The sequence below is a fragment of the Saccostrea echinata genome, unplaced genomic scaffold (genome assembly GCF_033153115.1).
Source record: "Saccostrea echinata isolate AGI-Se365-2 ecotype Australia unplaced genomic scaffold, CSIRO_AGI_Sech_v1 ptg000062l, whole genome shotgun sequence".
Classification (NCBI taxonomy): Eukaryota; Metazoa; Mollusca; class Bivalvia; order Ostreida; family Ostreidae; genus Saccostrea; species Saccostrea echinata.
In genome coordinates this window covers 5,780,201-5,800,613 of record NW_026889811.1, presented here as the reverse complement: position 1 = coordinate 5,800,613, position 20,413 = coordinate 5,780,201, and the positions used below count along the sequence as shown (strand labels likewise).

The 20,413-nt window shown below is 32.6% G+C and overlaps 1 protein-coding gene across 1 annotated transcript; it reads right to left on the bottom strand.

Moving 5' to 3' along the window:
• Window positions 1-3,659: 3,659 nt before the first annotated feature.
• On the bottom strand, window positions 3,660-12,741 carry LOC133175397 (T-box protein 2-like). The gene is made up of 7 exons (XM_061310501.1): window positions 12,555-12,741; window positions 10,938-11,118; window positions 8,066-8,333; window positions 6,406-6,552; window positions 5,471-5,538; window positions 5,278-5,339; window positions 3,660-4,712 (listed from the first exon to the last, which is right to left on the bottom strand). Exons 1-7 carry the CDS (start codon window positions 12,739-12,741, stop codon window positions 4,060-4,062), a joined length of 1,566 nt encoding a protein of 521 aa, XP_061166485.1. The 3' UTR covers window positions 3,660-4,059.
• Between the last annotated feature and the right edge of the window lie 7,672 nt (window positions 12,742-20,413).

Sequence of the window (20,413 nt, the reverse complement as noted above, 5' to 3'; positions counted from 1 at the left end):
ATTGATAATGAATTATTGCACGCATGGTTATTTTTTTTCATTTGTACAATTTTTGTTTTAAGGATGACGTTTACTCAGATGACAAAAAAGTTCACTGATAAGAATGAAAAACCACCTACTGTACATAGTAGATCTATGTTCGTAGTGTTGTTATTCACTTTCAAATGACGGGGTCAATGACCTAGGACCGATTTTACAAAAGAACTTACGACTAACACCAAAATTTAAATCTGCTCATTACTCTCTATTTCACATTGATTTGAAAATTGTTTTAAAATTTTTAAAAAGAATTTAACAAAATATTTTATGCTAGCAATTTCAAACAGAATCATTAATTTTGCAAAATTTTACAAGCAACTGAAATTTTTGGTCTTAGTCGTAAGTTCTTTTGTAAAATGGGTCCCTACTTTTCATGCTAGTGGCCCCAGATTTGCTTTAGGTCTATGATATAAATAAGCAATGAGAGTTTGAACCATAAACTTGTCAATTATCCTAGTCTGAATTTCCTCAGACAATTTTCTAATTTTTACTCATTTTTAATCTAATATTTCAAAAATCTGAATGACAAGAGCTCTAAATTATTTAAAGCCTCAAATTACTTTTGTTGCCCTTACTCTGCTAGTATTAAACTTATATAATGTCGTAACTTCATGCTTGATATTGCAAGAAAAAAAAATGTGACAAAAATGAAAAATTAAGCTTAGGTTCGAATTTCCTCTGTGTCAACATATATTTACTATTGTTCGTGCATATTTTCTTCGTAAAATAAAATATTAGATTTTTAAACCGATATTGAGTTATAATATGCACTGGCGGATTTAAGGGGGGGGCGTGCGGGGCGCAGGCCCCCCCCCCTAAAATTTTCAAAGTATGATATGACTAATATCAATAATGCCATACTTTGGTATATAACAAACCAATACCGCAATTTTTGTGCCTGGTTTTACTCTTAAAATACACGAAAACCCAGGAGCTTCCGGGGGCTTCGCCCCCTGGGCCCCCTCTATTCAAAGTATGATATGACTAGTATTAATAATTCCAAACTTTGGTACATATAAACTAACCAATTCCCCTATTATTGTGCCTGGTTTTACTCTTAAAATACACGAAAACCCAGGAGCTTACGGGGGCTTCGCCCCCTGGGCCCCCACCAGGGCTTCGCCCTGGACCCACTGGGGGCCTTAAGGCGGCCCCCAGACCCCCTGCCTGAACGAAGTTATCCACGCCCCCCCCCCCCCAATCACAAATCCTGTATCCGCCCATGATATGGTAATTTTGTCCATTTAGAACAATATTTGATTAAACATATGTTACTTTATAGTATTCCTTTTCTGTCAACTAAAACTCCCGAGTAAACGGGTTTGTCATCCCTAAGATAGTTTACTTAAACCAATTTATTTTTGTCAACTAAAACTCTAAGTAAACGCCGTACACAATTAAAAAAAATACAAGAAACAAAACAAAATTAGTAACATTTTGAAGCATTTAAAGCTAATTGATTATTCTAATTTAAAACAAAAACAGAACTAATGCCGTTTATCAAATTCGAATGAGGGTGTATTTGATTTGGATTCGGAAGGAATCTGGGCACAATTGAAAAGTGAAAACTTTATTGATCCGTCACAATATATTTTAGCATTCTATTAATATATCGGGTTCCTGTGACATACAAAAAGGAAAATATTTTCTCGATAGCGTGTTTTAATTTGGTAAAATGTGCTATGAAATATGGCTAGCTGAGTTATTTGGTACAAAATGTTATATTTTCAAATACGTTATTTTATAAAATTGCTATCACTGGGTCATCTCTCCCGGAATTTAAAACGTTATTTGTGTGTATTTTCACTCAAAAAAAAAACGAGCAAAAAAAAAATGGACAGAAGAATTAGAGACAATAAAAATACCCCCCCCCCCCCAATCACTTTTAAAACCCAAAGTTAGTAGTTTCCGCAAATGCTTATGTTACCTGTTTATGACGGTGGGAATTTCACTTATTCGATCCTCTAAAGCATTTATTTATTTTTTTAAAAAACACAATCAAGCCGTTGGTCGATTTGATTTTCTTTACTGACTTATTAAAATTTAGATAAAGTTAAAAATTGATTGCGTTACACCGAGAGCACACACTGAAAATTTAATACATTTGCATTTAACTTTAATCTTTTATTTTGAAGCTGTTTATTAATTATGTGAAGTTATACTATACGTGGTATAATAGCAGACTTAAATATTTGTTGACAATGGTATTTCAATCAAATGTAATAATTTCTTATGCGCATAACTTTTGTAAAGTCTGTCCAGCTGTGGTCAGCCAACCAAATCGTCTGCTTAACTGGACATTCAAACCATGAATGATTCGTACACGTTCTTGCAGACTACATGCCAGATACGTCCATGTTCTTTAATTAATTCAAAGTTTTTATTTGTATCGGATACAATTGCACTAACTATTTATTCAAATCAAGCAAAAATTTTGCGAGGAATTATATTTTGGTTCATTCTACGTTTAGTAGCAATGCCAATCATACACCTGTCAGATTTATTTTTATCTGTATGTTTATTTTAATCATTTATTCTACATGAAACCCGATTGCCGTTGATCAATCAATAAACACAACCACATGTAGACTAGTTAATTCCAGTTTTTAAAGTCGCTGTATGAAGATTTTTTTAAGTGTCAAAGATCAACTATTTTATGTCCTTCCATCAATGTAACGTTAACGTACACATCGATAATACAATGGTTAAAGTATTTTCGCTCACTGTTTATGTTTTTTTTTTTTTTACACATATACAAATAAATAATAAAATGATAGCTCTTTGTTTTTATACTTAATTTGATAACGCATTATACCGTCTACCTGAGCAATACAAAAGGCTCACGGAGGGGGTGACTTGACAGGGGATGTTTACTTATCCTATGCACCTGATCCCAGCTCTGGAATTTACAGGGGTCCGTGTTTTATGCCCTGTTCACAGATTTGTATTGTTTATAGGTAATTTTGGATGAAGGAGTTCCTATCTTCACCTTTTTTCACTTAGATTGTAACATTGCGGGAAACCGCGTCAGAGGATTATGGTGTTTTTTTTTTCAATAAGCAACCGTTCATCTCCATATTTAAAGAAAGAAAGAAAGAATTTTATTGTTATATATGACCAGGTGAGCTTAAATAACTATATTTATAAAAAAAAAATCCCACATTAAATTTATGAAACAATCATGTTGCTTTTCCTACAATATTATATTTTAAAGTATAATATGCAGCCCAATGTACCATTTTGTAGATATTTTAGTAAATAAACTGATTTGAACTGTACTTCAATTTTTCCTCTGAAGTGTCGAAGAACTGAACTTTGAAAAATTTAATTCTGATTAATTCTTCGAAAAAAAAAAACAAATCTCGTTCTGGACTTATTTTCACTAGCATTAATTTTAAATGGAAAGAATTGTTGACTAGCACGGTGCTGTAATTTGGATTGTCGGAAAGAGATTCGTAATGTTTCAGGCTTTGTAAGTATACGAGAAAACCCTTTTCACCTCATAAAAAATATTTTGCCTCAACTCTTAGACCCATATTGCTAACCTCGAATGAACCCATGAGAAACAATGTTGCTGATTTAACGAAAAAGACAACACATTTTTTTTCCTCAAGATTTTTTAATCTGTATTAAAACATATATTTATGAACAGACATGCAATATTGTACATCAGTACTAGCACCATTTTAATCATGCGTAAAAGAAGAAATAATAAAACCCTTCAAAATTGGTGCATCGTGTGAAAGTCACAGGATTTCTCGATTGTCTTGGGGGTAATTTACAAAGGTTGTTATAAATAAATATGAACATACTACATGTATTTCACAATTGTTCCTGTACATAGTATACATACATAAACAACATTTACCCTCTTAATGTTGCGGGCATATCAGATGAAATGTCACTGTCTCTTAGTGATATGCTTTCAAGAACTTCGAGTGCTCGACGCGAACAGCCCGCTCTGGTGTGATGACGTCATCAATATATATTTTTTTCCATATTGATCATGATATAGATTGTTCAGGCCATCGGTCCAGTGAAATTCATGTTCATCATGTGAACATTGGGTGTAAGATGGGAGGGATAAGGTTGCGTTGGTTGCATGTATGTACAAGATGGCAAGGAAGGATGCTGTGTTGGTGGTGTAGTTCGGATTCCGTAGTTATGACTGCTTGATAAATGCCCGGATGGCTGTCGGAGTGCGCAGTCGCTGCTTTGTTGCGGCAGACGACAAGATTGCATTTGAGGATTTACACTATGCAAATCTAAACTTGATGACACCGATTGGAGCAGTCCGGAAGTAGTAGAGACAGGCAAGAACGAGCTGGCGGGTGAGGTGCGGTTGATGGGGGAATGATGCGGATAATAAAGCTGATCATTTGGTGACGCCATACACGACTGAGAGTACGATTTAGCAGCACTGCTCATGTACTGACAGTGAGTTTGTTGCAAGTTAGCACTTTGAGTCGGAGTGGTTGCTTTCAGTGGTCCTGTTGTACTTCCGTTGACTGGAGAGGTTTTTGTATGGAGAGGTTGTAGTTCTCCGTCGAGTCCGTCAGCGTGATGAGGTTCGGGGGTTGGAGGGATAGAATCACTTTCGTCTTCAGACTTAATTCTTGACATTTTCCTTTCGTTTCCTTCGTCTTCTAACTTTATTTTCTTGGAGAAGTTATCTGTAAAATAGAATAATATTAGTAAAGCAAATAAATACATAAGATTTATGTTTCATTCCAAAATTTGTGGGGATTTTTGGGATCTATTTTTGAGTGTCCAGTGCTTTGAATCCCATTTGTGACTTTGTTGGCAGGTGCTGTAATGTGCTCTTAGTTACCTAATGGAATTACGAAGGGGAAGGTGCGAAAACTTTCGGCGATATTTCAGCGAACGTCCCCTGATTCAATTAGGTGCTACCATCAATATTTAACGAGAGAGATGGTAATTTCATCAATTCGAACGCTCAATGGATTTCTTTTTCGTTTAGCCAAGATGCGCTGCGACTAGGTGTGAGGTTTAAATTCACCCAGGAACTAAACCCGATTGTTATGGCAATAAATGCGAAAAATCACTCCAAATAGGCGAAGTATCCAGTGTTACATATTACCCTGGTAACAGATTTCGACCAAAAAAGTGAAATAGACGGCGAGAGACAATTATTCAAGCAGACAGCTAATTTGATCAAAATAGTGTATATTTTCACTGTAATTCAGACTTAAAGTGTGGATCATAATTTGCCCCTACCTTTTCCAATCTCTGAAATGTTTTCTTCACCTGCTGGGCGCTTCATACTCAACCGATGATCTCTGTAGGGAAATAAAAAAGACATTATTTTTGGTTCTTGATTTTCCAGCCATTTTCTTAAACTTTTTTTTATTTCAAAATCTTTATTTGTACTGGAATTTTGAAAGTTTTATGATAGTCTATTTATAATTACCTTCTTCCCATTCCATTATCTCGGAAACCTTTGGCGAAGGGATTGTTGTCTATTTTCAACTGTGTGATCTGTAGAAGATAAAATTAATAAAATCTTTATTATGTTGTTGGTAAAGAAATTGAATCCACACATGTCAAAATAAATGAAATATTGAAAAATTAAGGAAAATAGTATAGAATTATTGTCATTGATTTTTCTAAAACGGTGTAATTAATGCGGTACGGAAAGACTTAATTGAATTATCGGAATCGGATGTTTGTTCATTAAAACTGTAAGGGATATTGCTGTCTAGAGAAACTGGACTTTGTGTTGTCAAGCCAATACAATTGTAGTTAAATAGTCATTGTTGTCGAATAATTTATTTCGATCTTTTAATTGAGTGCGGGGCTAACGGAGCCATTCCGTTGATAGTTTTTCCAAATCCTCCAAAGACAAGCGGGAAATATGCTCTGTGATCAGATGACGTCTGCTGCATCTGGCCAAAAATTCACTAAAATTCTGTTATTAGGGAAAGGGGGGACAATATGCATTACGGTATTTTCAGGAATTTGGGATAAAAACATTCTTGTGATTTACTGATTGAACAAATTCAATGAAATAAAAAGCTGTTACGTGAAATGTTTTTGTAAGAATGAAAATAAAGGTATTTCCTGACGGAATAGCTGTAAAGTCAACAACACGTCAAGTGCAATTTATAACGAAAAGCATAAATCAAGGGTAGAACTGAAGTGGCGCTGTCTATTGTGCGCATTAATCCCTTGAACAAACTCCATTCTTTCCAGTTTTATCTACCTCACGCAATAGTCCAAACATGGAATTGTTATCGTGTGATGTTGATGGCATGAATTGATTAGAACAGGTATTGTGAGATACATCAAATATTGAACAGGGTACTGCTACTACTGTACTTAACGTCGTCTGAGAAGGCAACTCACCTGTTCGTTTTGGTACGCCGTTACCGCAATGAACGCAGTTTCCTCGAATGCGTACGTATTGAAGGAATTCCATCTCATTGTGAATATATCGTTTGCTTGCACTACATGAACTCTGGGTTGATACTTGTGCATTGAGTTTAAAATTATCTGCAACGAAAATAAAAGGACATCTATAAAATCCAATAAATTACCATACATTAATAAAATGTTTTTTATGATATCTTGTTGGTTTTTCCCCTTTCTTTCTTTCTTTTTTTTTTTAATTTATTTAAATGTAATAAAACATCATTATTTGTATTTTATGCGATAATTATCGATGTATTTTATGACATATAATGAATAATGCACAGGTAATTTTCATCATTTGCGACTTGACTGATACTAGTGTGAAAAGTCTTGAAATTGGTGTCCTATATGTGTCTATTTTTGCGTAAACTTAATTAATCTCAGCCGGGATTTTTTAATTCCAAAGGTGTAAATTCGACATGATAATTCTCGCACATTTGACGTTCGTAGACAGAAATGTATCTAATTCCATTGTCCCATCATGAAATCCATGGTATGAATTACTAAGCAAAAATTTCTATTTCCCCTTTTTTCTCTCTTCTACTCTTTAAAAAGCTATTGGTATAAATAAAAATCCAAATTGTCGACATGTGTTTGTGGTAATAAAAGAACAATAGAATTGCCATCATTTTGTATTTTAGCTCTAAAAGATCAAAATCGTATCATATTGCATGGTTTTCTCGATTGCAATATTCCCCAAAAGATCAACTCATTTGGTCCGTGACGGTGAAAAAGAGACATCATACCCGGGGGAGGGTAATGTAATCAACAAATTAGCGACCGTTTTAGAAATCCGGACTGTTCTTTTTACACAGTCGCTAGATCTCCATCAGTGTTAGGTCTGTCGATGCTTCGTCACTTTAGTAAAATAATGCTAATTGTTTGGTGGTGAGCGTTAAAGAATAAACATGACCAGATGAACATTATCGGAAGGCCTCGGGGTAGACAAAAGTATCAAATTTTGATAGTTCTGTGAAGTGATCGTATCAAGAATTATTATTTTGTTATAGATATGATAAACGGAATCCTGAGACGCTCTACGTCTTCATTGTCTCCGTGGTCGATTTGCTGGAAACCGGAAAAAAAATTACTCCCCCCATGAAAATCAAAAATCCTTTCATCTTTTTTCCCTCAGATGAAGTTGAAGCTATTCGAAAGAAAATGTCTTATTTAATAGATTAAGATTTGGCACGAAAGAAAATGTTCCCGTAATCAAAACGGAAGAGATTTTTGATGAATTTGGGCGTAAACTTTCTGGCACCAAGGGAGTACTTGGTTTGAAGACTTTGCGAAATAGTCAGCACAATGCGCGTGATTTTAGATAACTTTGAATATCTGAAATCCCTATTGTTCTATGTTTATCGTGACAAAACTACAGCACCAATTCATTTTTGTTAGGAAAAAAGATATTTAGACAACACGACCAAAAACAGAGAATATTTCACGATATGCTTGCAGAAAAGTTTGACTCAAGCATTAGCCTTTGGATTTCCTAAAAATTGTTCAATTAGTATTTTTTTTTTTTTTTTTTTTTTTACAAAGCACCTTTTAATTCAATTCGATAAAAGAATAAGTAAGTGATTAAATTACTTACATGTCCATTCTGGTCTAGATTGTTGTTGGTCAGTTTCAATTTGTGGAATGTCATAGGTTGCTTCATCCAATGGGACCCAGAGGCCGGGGAGTCGGGGTGAATGTACAGGCGCCCAGGCATATGGGGTTCCGCTTTCCCCGTCACCACCCATTCTGAGTTGTGGTACTTATAACGACAATCATCCACAGGAACGATATCTATAAGGAGGATGTACTTAGAGTGGGGATCAAGTCCCTCCAAATTGACCTTTAGAGTTGGGAACATTCGTCTAAAAAAAAAAAAGGAGACAAAATTATAATATTTGTAAATAAAATATTTTTAAAATCATACAGTAATAATCATTTTGATAAATTTTATCAATTTTCTTATACTATATTATATAAAGTTGTCATTTATTTCCTTGCGTTATCTTTTTCCTGTTGAAAAATTTATTATAATTATCATTCTTGTCATTCTTAAGACTTTAACTTTATTTAAATACTGTGAAGCAATAAACTAAACGCGACAAAAATCTTTTGGGATTGTATAAAAATAACACAATTTCTGTCTGAACTTGTGAACACCACCTTCATTTAATTCAATTATCTGTTGTTCATGATCACACTTCCAAAGTCAAGAACCACTTCTGAATAAATTTATTTTTTGTGCAAAACAAACAGATTGTATACGCCGCAAGGCTATACTTGATCAGTTTATCTCGTTTAAAAAAGCAAGATTAGCCCAACCTCTAGAATAGCCCAGATTTAATTTTTTTCAGGGGAACTTAACGCAGCCCTGATTCTTATATAAGTTTTTTATCTGCGTGAAGAACCACTTGAAATTTCTTAGAAATTCACACTTATAAAAATTACACCGCCACTTATAAAATCGCACCGCCGAGAAAGACAAAGTCGGTCGCAAAAAAATTATTTCAATTTCGTGAAAATTGACGAATTCGATAATTGCTCGCGTTTGTTCAGACAACGCCGATTTCTTTCCCCCTTTTAATCCTAACGCGAAATCCTTGTAGGTACACGGATCGTCTCACACCTTTCCTTGTAATTACTGAAAGATAATTGGAGGATGTGGTAATTTTCGGACAAATATGCCGATGTTTTCTTATAATTAACAATTTGCCGACGGTGTTATGTCACGGTAATTTGATAATCGCCAATTATAAGTTTATGGTGACGATTTTACAAACAAAAAAATTCAATGACGAATGTAGATACAGATTACTCGTTGAATTGGACAAAATTGACACTAATCCAAATTAATTTCTTAGCCAAAAATTGTAGAAAAAATAAATATATGATTAATGTAAAGAGTCTGAAAACAAAGTGGAATTAAAGATAGGTGAATTCTTATTCAATTTTAATTTTATTTATATATTTTGATAAATATGGATAGTCAATCTTTATTTTAAAAAATGGGTATACAAATAAAATTATAATAATTGGACAGTAGATGAGTAAATGCTTATTGAAATGTGTAGCAGATGTCACATAAAAGAAAGTAAAATTGGCTGATTTATTTAAATAAAAAGGGGGATTTCTACCTTCTAAAGTCCGACAAATTTAGAGGTGGCGACGGGCAGCTGTGAGGGGCGTGAAGGGTGGGGACTTGGGACAAAAGATTGAATAAGCGCACCCGCGCAACCTGAGTCCCACCGCGAGAAAATTTAGCCACATGTATGACTTGTTTATATCTTAATTAGAGAAAATGGGCTTCCTGTTGTTAATTTTAATTGTCTAGTATCTATTTCTATACCTTTATCGAGTCTTGTTTGAGTTTTCAGTTAACAGAAAACTGTGAAACGGTAAATAATACATCAAAAATAACAAGAATTTTTTTCAACAATAAGCTAAAGGTATTTCTATTGTAATTTCGAGACTCTCGGTCTAAATACAGGACCACCCCTTTTCCGAGCAAATGAACAAAATAAATGTATTATACGGTATAAGTCGTTTAATGAAGATGAGGGGAGAGTGAACAAAAATCGGGAAACTTTAAGCCAAAATCAATACTACCTAATATTATATTTCTTCAAGAATTTGATCCTTATATTTAAAGGATTTGCTAAAAACTATAAGCAAATATTATATATTATTTGATAAAAATAAACAGATTGAAATAAAACCAAAAAAAAAAAACATGTATTGAAAATATCTTCATTTACAAAGTGGATAGAAGTTAGAATTGAATTTTATTCCTATTTGAAGAGCGGGTCCAGTAGTTTACATCTTTGAAATGCAATTCAAAAGATCAATAAAAGCAGAACGAGACAGACTTAAGTGTCGAACTCTACAGCAAAGGTGGTTGTTTCATAATCAAGAGAAATAAAATCAACAAAGACCGACTTATTTATAGTGAAACTTTAAGAACATTTCACCAAATTTTCCCACACCTTTCAACCACAGTAAATTTGCACCCTTCACATATTAAGCTGAAAGCATAGTTTAATAGATCACAGTAGGATTCTTATTCATATTGAAAAAAGGTTACCTAACATTTTTAATAATCCATAAATGAAATGACAAAAAAGATTAAATATGAAAGATAAATATATACGTGACAGTTAATCGGATTTAGGGACAAGTGGCCGGATACGAAAAAACGTGGGAAAAAAGTGGTCAATTTCCCCCTTCCTATTGTATTACAGTTTCGAATGTCCGGCAAAGTGTAATAAATCGCCAAACAATGAAATATATCTACAATGAACCCGATAATAAATGCTACTCGCCTTTTAAGGTCCTTAAACTTGTCAATTAACATACTATGATTTTTTTATGGAGGAAAAATAAATACTTCGATTTCTTCGATTTTTTTTCTTCTAAATATTCTGTAATGTTATGTGTCATTCTTGAAATAAATTAAAAATAAAATTCCTTACCTTCCAGTTTTGGTGATAATCATTTCGGTACCAATGCCGTGAAATTTGCTCCAGAGGTCTCTGTTTTCTAGTGTTATTTTGATGTTTTTATCCATTGTGTCTCCCTGCCCAGGACCCAGCATCCTTTTGTGGTCAGAATGTGATGTTAGCGGAGGATATCCCCCGAATTGTTGACTCTGACCTATTGATAAATTGGAAATATTTAAATCAAATAAACAAAACACACACAAATAAAAACAAAAATGAAAACAAATAATACAATTAAGAAAACTTACGTCATCGAGAAAATTATTCTTTATGGATTTCCTTAAAACGTTAATATTCACAATCCTTTTTTTTTTTTTTTTTTTTAAATCTTATTCATCCATTCATTTTTTTTTTTCGTGCATGTCAAAATATTAATTGCTTTTTTTAATATATTTCAAAACAAAAATTCTATCTTTGTAAAATTATTATCATTTAAAAGCTTTTAAGGTAGAGACAGCTATTCTGAATCGTGAAAATTTAGATAGATTTTAAAATATATAGAGACTGTATAAACTCATTTTTTTTAATGCTATTCAGTGGTTCAAACAAAATATCAACAAAAAAAAAAATAAGATACTAAATATATATAAAAATATGATTAAAGGGAGGAAATATTTATAATGTCAAAATGTCGCTTAATCAAATAGATATAAATTTCAATATCGCTTTATTATTGCGGTATAAAGTTGTTATAATTTGTATGTCGGTGGGAATGCGCGTGCACTGACGTCGCCGCAGTGTGATATCAACGAGAGGCACGTGCCCTCGACAAATTGTCGAAAACACATCAACTATTTGTTATCTTGTGCATGTACAAGAATTTCCAAGTCATTGCTTTTCTTTCTATGGGTGTTTGTACTGTACCGTTATTAATTTAATGTTAAAATTTAAGAAAAAAAGAATTTGCTTTAATTTTTTATTTGGGAGGGGGGGTTAATTGAAACATTCTGATTAAGGTCGGACGACAGATTATTCAATAATTTATAGCTTTCCCCCAATTTGTCATTGAAATATTGGTACTTTAACAAAACTGAGGTACCTTACCAGGCATTTGTGCAAGATACCAGAAGATGGCATTTCCTATATAACCCTAATGGAAATCACTTGAATTGTCAATATCGCAATTTCTGGTGTAATTATTTATTACATTCTATATTACTATTAATTTTTAGGCATTTTGAAAACAGGTTAGAAAACACAAGATAATGATAATTATGATTTTTTTTTAATATAAATATTACGAGGAGATACAAATCAGATATTAGAGGAACGTTTAATCAGACCTTAAACTGTTCGACTTGGTCAAAGACATGGACTCGTAAAATTGGTTTTATTGATAAAATGAGACTCACAGATTGTCATTAAATGAAATAAACATAAAGAAAAGGTCTGAAACTGACACAAAGATTGTTGGAAATGACAGCTTCAGTAATTGCAAATTCTTGAGAATATTGATGAAGATAATTTCACAAGAATACATAGAAAATGTACCGAATATATTTGAATTTTATTTTTGCAATTTCTTGGCTGTTTTAAAATCTCTCAAGACTAAAATTTGTCTGAATATAATTTCAAAAGTGTGTGACTTACTTGCAAGACCCATCGGGTCGTGTGCCGGATGAACAGGAAATCCAAAGCTGAAAGCCTGTGGGGTGGGCATAAGTCCATGACCCAGGGGAAATGCCCTGGCCCTTTGGCTGATAATATCCTCCTCATACATAGATGCAGAAGTAGACGATCCTTGGGAGGAATAATGATTACCCTGTAACAAGAGCATTATTAAAACTGTAAGTGTTTGAAACAGGTAGTAAGTGTGTAATTTCGCTCTCTTAGGTGATGCAGGTTTCGCAGTAAAGTTGTTTTTGAGGTGAAGTGGCGATACGGAGCCCTAATAAGGTTTACCGGTTGTTTTGACAAATAACTTTTACTTAGCAAATCAAAAGATAATAGTGAGTTTTCTTTTGTCTCTTCTAGTCCTGCCAAGATGCACAGCTGTCAATCATCCTAGGTAACAAAAGGTGTAATTATCCGCTCAGTCGGTTTGCTGAGAAATTAGGCGCGATTCTCACCTGTGATTGGACAAACTGATTAAAGGGGCGGGGTCTGAGAGTTTAATTGTTTGTTTTTCCAAGCTGTACTGAGACATTTAAAAAAAACCTAAACAATTTATAATAATTGTGAAGTGTTTATCAAAATTTTTGATAACTTAATTATGAGACGATCAACTTTCAATTGAGATTTTGATTATACCCAAGCTAGGAAATGTATTTTTACCGTTTCAGGACTTTGAAATAATTAAGCTTTGACATTTAAACATATCATATACCGTTACATTTCACGACATCGAGTTTTACCGGAAAAATGATTTGACATGAGTAGTTTAATAAAGCACAAATTTACCTTATTTTGCTGTGCAAAAAATATGTATGCAACGAAAGCCAAAAATTTGCCACTCTAATCACAAAAAGTGTAGTCCTGAAACGCAGATCCGCACTATTTCCAACACCGTTTTTCCAGAAGGTGTTAAAAGCCCAAGCAGTAAGATGCAAAATTTTACAAATTCTTGTTGCAACTTTCACCAAAGAATCTTTTGGAGTTTGAGTTAGTTTTATCAAAATTGGCGATCTTTGAGCCTTGATGTGTTGATTTGCCATTTGCCTCGCCTGCCTCCGTACAGATTCTTGGCGAGAACACGCCCCTTTTACGAATTTTCGATACATTGTCATTAACATATAAAACGCCTTTTATGCCTCTATTCTCCAAAGATTCTGCAACTTTGGAAAATAGGAATTCTTCGATGAATAAAAAACTACGTTGGATTCTTTATTGCTCACAAATATTTTATGACGATTATTAGTCGAAGAAATATATTACCGTTATATGTTTTTCCAATGTGTATATGAACATTCTGTGTTGCATCTTTCACCATTTTAAATAAACACAATACACCTATAACGTTGTGCTTAATATAAACAAGATACCCTGCATGAATAAAAATTGGTGTGTTTATTTTTATATCTAATCTATGTACTGGTGATAAATACGCGAACAAAAAAGTTTTTTCTTTTAAATATAATTTTATGTATAGCATTAAATTCTGTAATATGTATAATATATAGTTTAAAAAAATCTTTTCCCACGTTAACTGTAGATAAAATTATAACATCACTTAAGAAGTCTGTAATTGACATAACAAAAAATCTTAGTACAACATTTGAAGCTTACTCGCAAAATATTGTAATCTAATTAACCCCACTGTGTCTCTATGCCATTTCAGTTAATAATGTTTTGACTGCACATTAAATTATTTCCTTTTGAAGTACTGCTTTTTAATTGATTTTGACAGTCAGTAAGTATTTCTAGTTGTGAATTCTCACGGCAATAACGTTAGCCGAGGGTTGCTTAAAATTTCACAGATTTTTCGGAAGGATGTTGAAATGAATAAATCAAATCGCATTAACAAGTCTGAGAAGTTGTGATACTCTACCTTTGATCACGCTGCGTTTATTAATTTACTAATTAAAATTTGGTAAATATTTATTATCATTATGAAAAAGGAGAAGTATTGCAAGTCAGCTGAAACTGTTGTATGAATTAGAAATTAATTTTGTGATATTTATATGTATATATTTTTTTGTGTAGAAGTTAAAAAAAAAAGAAAGTGAAAATCAATGACACACAAAATAAATAAATAGAATAAAATTTGTAATTTAATCATAAAAAGCATGAGAAGAATTATGTATAACGGAATTCTAATATAAATATTTAAAAAAAAAATTAAAAGCTTTACATTTCAAAATTATTAAATGCATTAAATCAATATAAGTACAGATATATATTTACATTATTTTATTTATTTAATCAGGCATTCCGAAGTTTCAGTATTCAGTAGTCAAAATGTCAAAATGCCATATGTTATGAATACCGTCACCATTTCAAGATTTTCATTGAGAAACCTGTCAAATTGTCGATACGTTACAGAATTTGTAATTTATAGAATATTGGAAAAAGCCGTAGAACAGAGTTTCCATATGATACAAGGATCGGTCAGTAGACTTGGATCAATCTCGTCCATCTGTTTTAATGATAGGATTGTTGACGGGTAGAATTTTCACACACTCGTGTTTATGTTTATTGTGTAGACAAAAATCTGTATGAGATACCGAGAAGTAACTATCGGATGTAGATGTCTAATACATAAAAATAAAATGAATGAAACTTTCTTTTAAAATTAAAAATCTGCAATAAGTGCAAGGAATTTCTCTCTCTCTCTCTCAATTTAGTTTATACATGGCTGTGAAATGTCTAACAAGAGAGGCATTTTAACGTATACATGTATATTCTCTGGACATACTATTATAATGAATTATCAACAGACTATGACTACAACTAATACATTTTGTTTTGTTTATTGTTGTTTGTTTTTTTTCTTTTCATTTAAGGACACACGCAACGTACCTTACCTACTGATAATTTTTCGAGATATTCTTAATTTAAGATTATAGTGCCACCAAATGTTCGTAGACAAAAAATCAGCATGCATTACCAGGGGTTTTGAAAAGATATCAATTGATGAAAATTCTTGTATAATTCAAAGAAAAATATACAAAAATTACTAAACATACATTCTAGATGTTTTGTTTATCCAAACTTGTTCTAGAAGAAGTGTACAATAGCATATATAGACATTAAAATGTAGCACACAGTTCCTTTAAGTATTGGAACTCTTCAACTCCAAGGAAAAAGACAGTAAAGTTCAAACTACGTTGCGTATGTCCTTAAACGAATGATTGGAATGGGACATACGTATCTTAAATAAGATGTCGTTTCCCTTGTGTATTTATCTATAGATTTCATCACATTTTTAACATGCCGAAATTGACTGCTGCAACATGAGCATTTGTGATAATTTACGGAACTGAAATTAACAAAAAAAAAATGTTTTAAAAAGTTTACTTGAATGTTTTTCACCTCTTAATGTTGATTTTGATACATTCAACATACATTCAGGGGGTAGGGTGGGGCTTCTAAGCCTCATACAATGCATCGTTAAAAATATATAATGAAACACTACCATAAAAGGCCCAGAACGATAAAAATGACTATTTTCAATTATCGTTTGGTAAATGATAAAAGGTTTAAAATGTAAAAATTCAAGATTGGCATCATTAAAAATAAAGGGCGCCTGTTTGTCAACAATGGAAATTTAAAACACGAAAGAAAATGTGGAGAAGAGAACAAAGCAATGTGAAGGCATTATGCATTTCTTAGAAAAAATATAGGTTTCTATCGTGGCTGGAATGCGTGCTTTATGTCGAAGGATGCGTCATTTTCCATGTTTTACACTTTACACAAGCAGACAAGAAAATCGAAAATGGTCCCACTTGGAAAATCATCTCCTGCCTCGGTCCATTCTTGAACAGTTAGGTGTGGAAATATTGTGCCCTCTGACCCGTTTCTCGGGGACATTAGCTGGAGCCGGGAAATTCACACCTCCAATCACGAAGAGAATTCAATTTCGAGCGTCAGTAATTACTACTCTATTCTCTATCGAGATAAAGTACATAAATTTCGACACGAAACGATCTAAATAAATCATATTTCTTAAAATGAGAATTAGAAATTATTTGTGTGCAGTCATCATTTACAATTTAGAAATAATGTTGAGGAAGCGAGAAGAAAATGAATTTTGAGTATGTGCAGTTATGTTAAACTGACTAGAAAAATGTCAAAAAAATCGTTAGAGAGAGAAAGGGGGGTGTTTGTTAAATTCTACACAAAATGGAAAAGGCAGAATGTGAGAGAGAGAGAGAGAGAGAGAGAGAGAGAGAGAATGTGAAAAATGGATTCCAATGTTTTTCTTCATTGCACATGAGAAAGTGTATGGATTTATTTCTTATATCAAAGATTAAAAGAAAAAGGTTTAATGGCATAACAAAAGTTAAATGAAAATGAAAATAATTTATGTCGGATACTCAGTTATATCAAAAGAGTGTACATGAAACAAGAAAAAAAAAATGTCACGATGGGGGTAAACATAAAATGAAAGTAAACAAGATTAAAAGGTTTACTTACGACCCCCCCCCCCTTAAAAATAAAAATCAACGTTACAAAACATATAAATATTTTTATTTGATTAAAGACTACAAAACCAGGTCTTTCTTTGTCATTTTTTAAAGACTTAGTCGGTAAATCAGTAAGTTTTTATTTTACAAGTAACAAAACTCAGATACAAAAAAGCTACATTCAGATTTCTTTTTTCTAGATTGTAAATTTAAAAACTTTTAAAAATGTACAAAGATATATGCTTTTTAAATTAAATCTTCGTTTTCCGACTATTTATGTCTAAATTAGCTTCCCAACTTCTGCATCCAATCGATGAATGTAACATCGTGCCCCCATCTTTATATTATTTGTCGCTTTAGTACAGGCAGCAGACCGAGGTATAACATATAGTAATGAATTTACTTTTTCCATATTTTTTCCTTGCGCTTTATATTATTGGAATAACCTTGGAATCAAGGGAAAACTTTTTGACTAGTCATGCATGTATTTTTCTTCTCCATTAAAGTTTATTTTTCGATAAAGTGAATAACATACATTTCACATTTTTCACAAAGGTACTTTTGCAAGACTTGCTGTAAATCTATAGTGCAATATTTTTTTTTCATTAAGGATAATTCGGTTACATTAAGAGTAAAATGTTGAATTCATTGCAACCCAAGGTATATAAAATGTACCCCTTTGTAAACATTTTTTTCTTTCCTTCTTCTCCTTTTTAACACTAAGAGTAAATAGTAAATATACAAAATAAGGGTTGGAAAATTTATATTAAAAATTATTGTCTTTCTTCAGATTCGAGATACTTGTGGCATATAAACGTTGCTCATAGCTTAGCTACAATATTCATTATAAGTATACATGTTATGCGGAGGTTAAGTAGATTCTTTTCCAGATGACTACTCCCATAATTTAATTAAAGACATACGTTTTTTTTTAATTTATTTATTCCTTTCAAAGAAAAAGTCAAATACTATTATTAAAGTTTTTGAAAATCCTAATTATAATTTTCTACAAATTCAATTTTACTTTTCGGATAATTTTTACATTAAGGACACATGCTACAAGCAAATAATTGGATTATAGATTAGTAACATTTAAAAAAAAATGTAGACTTTCTATGATGTTCAAATTTTTCCCTTTTTTGCAATCACCCTTATAAATTCACACCTTTTTTATCACTTCTAGAACTTAGTACTAAAAGAGAAATTTTGTATGAAAAGTTAAAATTTGTGCGGCTAATTTATTCATTTTACTTATGAAACATAGATTTAAAGTTATTATTTTTGTGATTTTTGAGAAAATGTTTGTAGCATCTGTCCATAAAGAGTTGCACCAAGGCACTGGAAACATCGGGCCTGTAGTCTTCATATTCTTTAATCACCAGTATCAGAATAATACATCCTAAGGTTTAGGAAAAAATATAATTTAACTGCCGCTAATCAATAGATTAGACTATAGATAAAATAATAAAATAATTGGCGCAATTCATGTAAAATTTACTCTGTTGTTATTTATTTGTTTTTGTTTTTAATCATACCTCAGAACTTTTGAATCTCCAACCGTTTAATTAAAAATTTATCAAAAACAAATTTTCAATAAAAATATAGTTATATTACATGTATATGATTTATTTAATATAAACGTTCCAGGCTGAATGGAAAATATGCGTAAAATGATAACACGTGAAGTGATTATAAGTACATCAATTATGCATTACTCCGGAGTACATTGAGATTACCAGCAATACTCCTACCTTACCAGAAACTAATTGGGAAAATTAGGGAAAAATATGCATAAATTAAAAAGCGAATGACAAAACAAAGAGACGTACATGTATATATAAAGGCATATTATATACCGTATATTGGATTATTTTGTTTTTTGAAATAGTTAAACAATTTATAGCATCTTGATTAGATTTTAAAATGTTCTTTGAAATTTGAGACACATTTATTTCTCGTTCTTGGAAGAAGATACCGTTGGAAGACAGACTGATGGAAAAATTAAATAACATTTCAGATCGGGCTCAATTCTCAAAGGTCTTCCGACACTGTGTATTTACAAATGGAATTGTCTATTAAACTACAATTAATTAGTTCTACACCGTAAATATGCCATGCATGAGATAATGAATCTTCGATAGGGGAAATGCTAAAAGAAGTAATTTACATGTACTGTATGATTTTGGGCGGAGCAGTAAGGCACGTGCCGCGGCGCGCCAAATGTCATACAACCAGCGTCTATGGCCATCGCTGCAACGTTATGTCGAGGTTTTTGTTCTGTTAATGGTAAATATTGAATTAAAGCACTCGACAGACTATCAAAGAACAGTTTTGGAGAAATAAATCATTTTATGATCAACTTGAAAAATGTGAATTTTTTTTTACGGTAAGGGGTCGATACGGGCCTAACATATGTTTCGGAGTTAAGCGAGGCAGTTTCTTTATTGGTATTTTACGCTTGCTTGTCTTGATATGGTTCCTTGTACATCATGTAGTAAGTGATGCTTAAGAAAAAGACAAGTTGTTTTCACGGGAAATTAAGTAACTGTAATTTATCAGTTAAAAACTGTAATGTGATAACAGTAAGTGATGCATTCACGCGTAGTAAGAACACAAGCTTTTTTTTTTTTTAAAAGTCCAATGAGTATTTATAACACCCACCCACCCCCCAAAAAAAGAAGAGAGAGAGAGAGAGATAATTGATGTATGTTCACTGATTTTAATTTGAAACATTTGAGATCATTCAAAATTTTGTTCAACGACTGATGAAGTGGAACTCTGTTTCACCCGGCGTTGAACAATTTTTTTGGACATTTTACTTTGTCTTTCATTTATAAAGGGGGGTTGGGTGGGGTCAGTATGCAACTGAATATGGAGTACAAAACTGTTAGAGATGGATAAAAAGGAAATTATTTGTTCTTCCTCAAAAACCTTCGAGGCGCTGAGTATGAATGCTTATTATTTATTGTCGTCTGCAATCATTAGGGTACAGTTGTCTGGCGATGAACATCTAGAACTTTCATGTTTCGCAACTTTAACCCCCATTATTTTCACAACCACTCTTTGTAGAAGATTGACGGAGAAATGTGATGTTTCTATTCAGATTATTTCACGTTATCTATTAAAACATCAGAGAGCTAAGTGAAAAATTGAGCATTGAAAACGAATGCGACTGCCTCCCCGATATCCTCGTCCCAAGGGAAACAAGACACATAAAAAGCGAAACATTCAATTTGTAGTCAACAGTCGGCCATTTATTTCTCTGTCGTCTGTCCGTTAGAAATGGATTCGTTCCTTGGAGACAACTTAGAGTCCATTATCGGAAAAAACGCGCGCCATTTTGGGATCGACTCGGCTTACTTGATGTCAAACTTCAATAGGAAT

What these genes read in the sequence shown, in the direction of transcription:
- LOC133175397 (XM_061310501.1), bottom strand. Translation starts at nt 12,741, where the DNA reads ATGCTCTTGTTACAGGGTAATCATTATTCCTCCCAAGGATCGTCTACT. An exon ending in ATCTAGACCAGAATGGACAT is followed by an intron (nt 6,553 to 8,065) that starts GTAAGTAATTTA and finishes TTTTCGTTGCAG; the next exon opens with ATAATTTTAAACTCAATGCA. An exon ending in CATTTCAGAGATTGGAAAAG is followed by an intron (nt 4,713 to 5,277) that starts GTAGGGGCAAAT and finishes TCTATTTTACAG; the next exon opens with ATAACTTCTCCAAGAAAATA.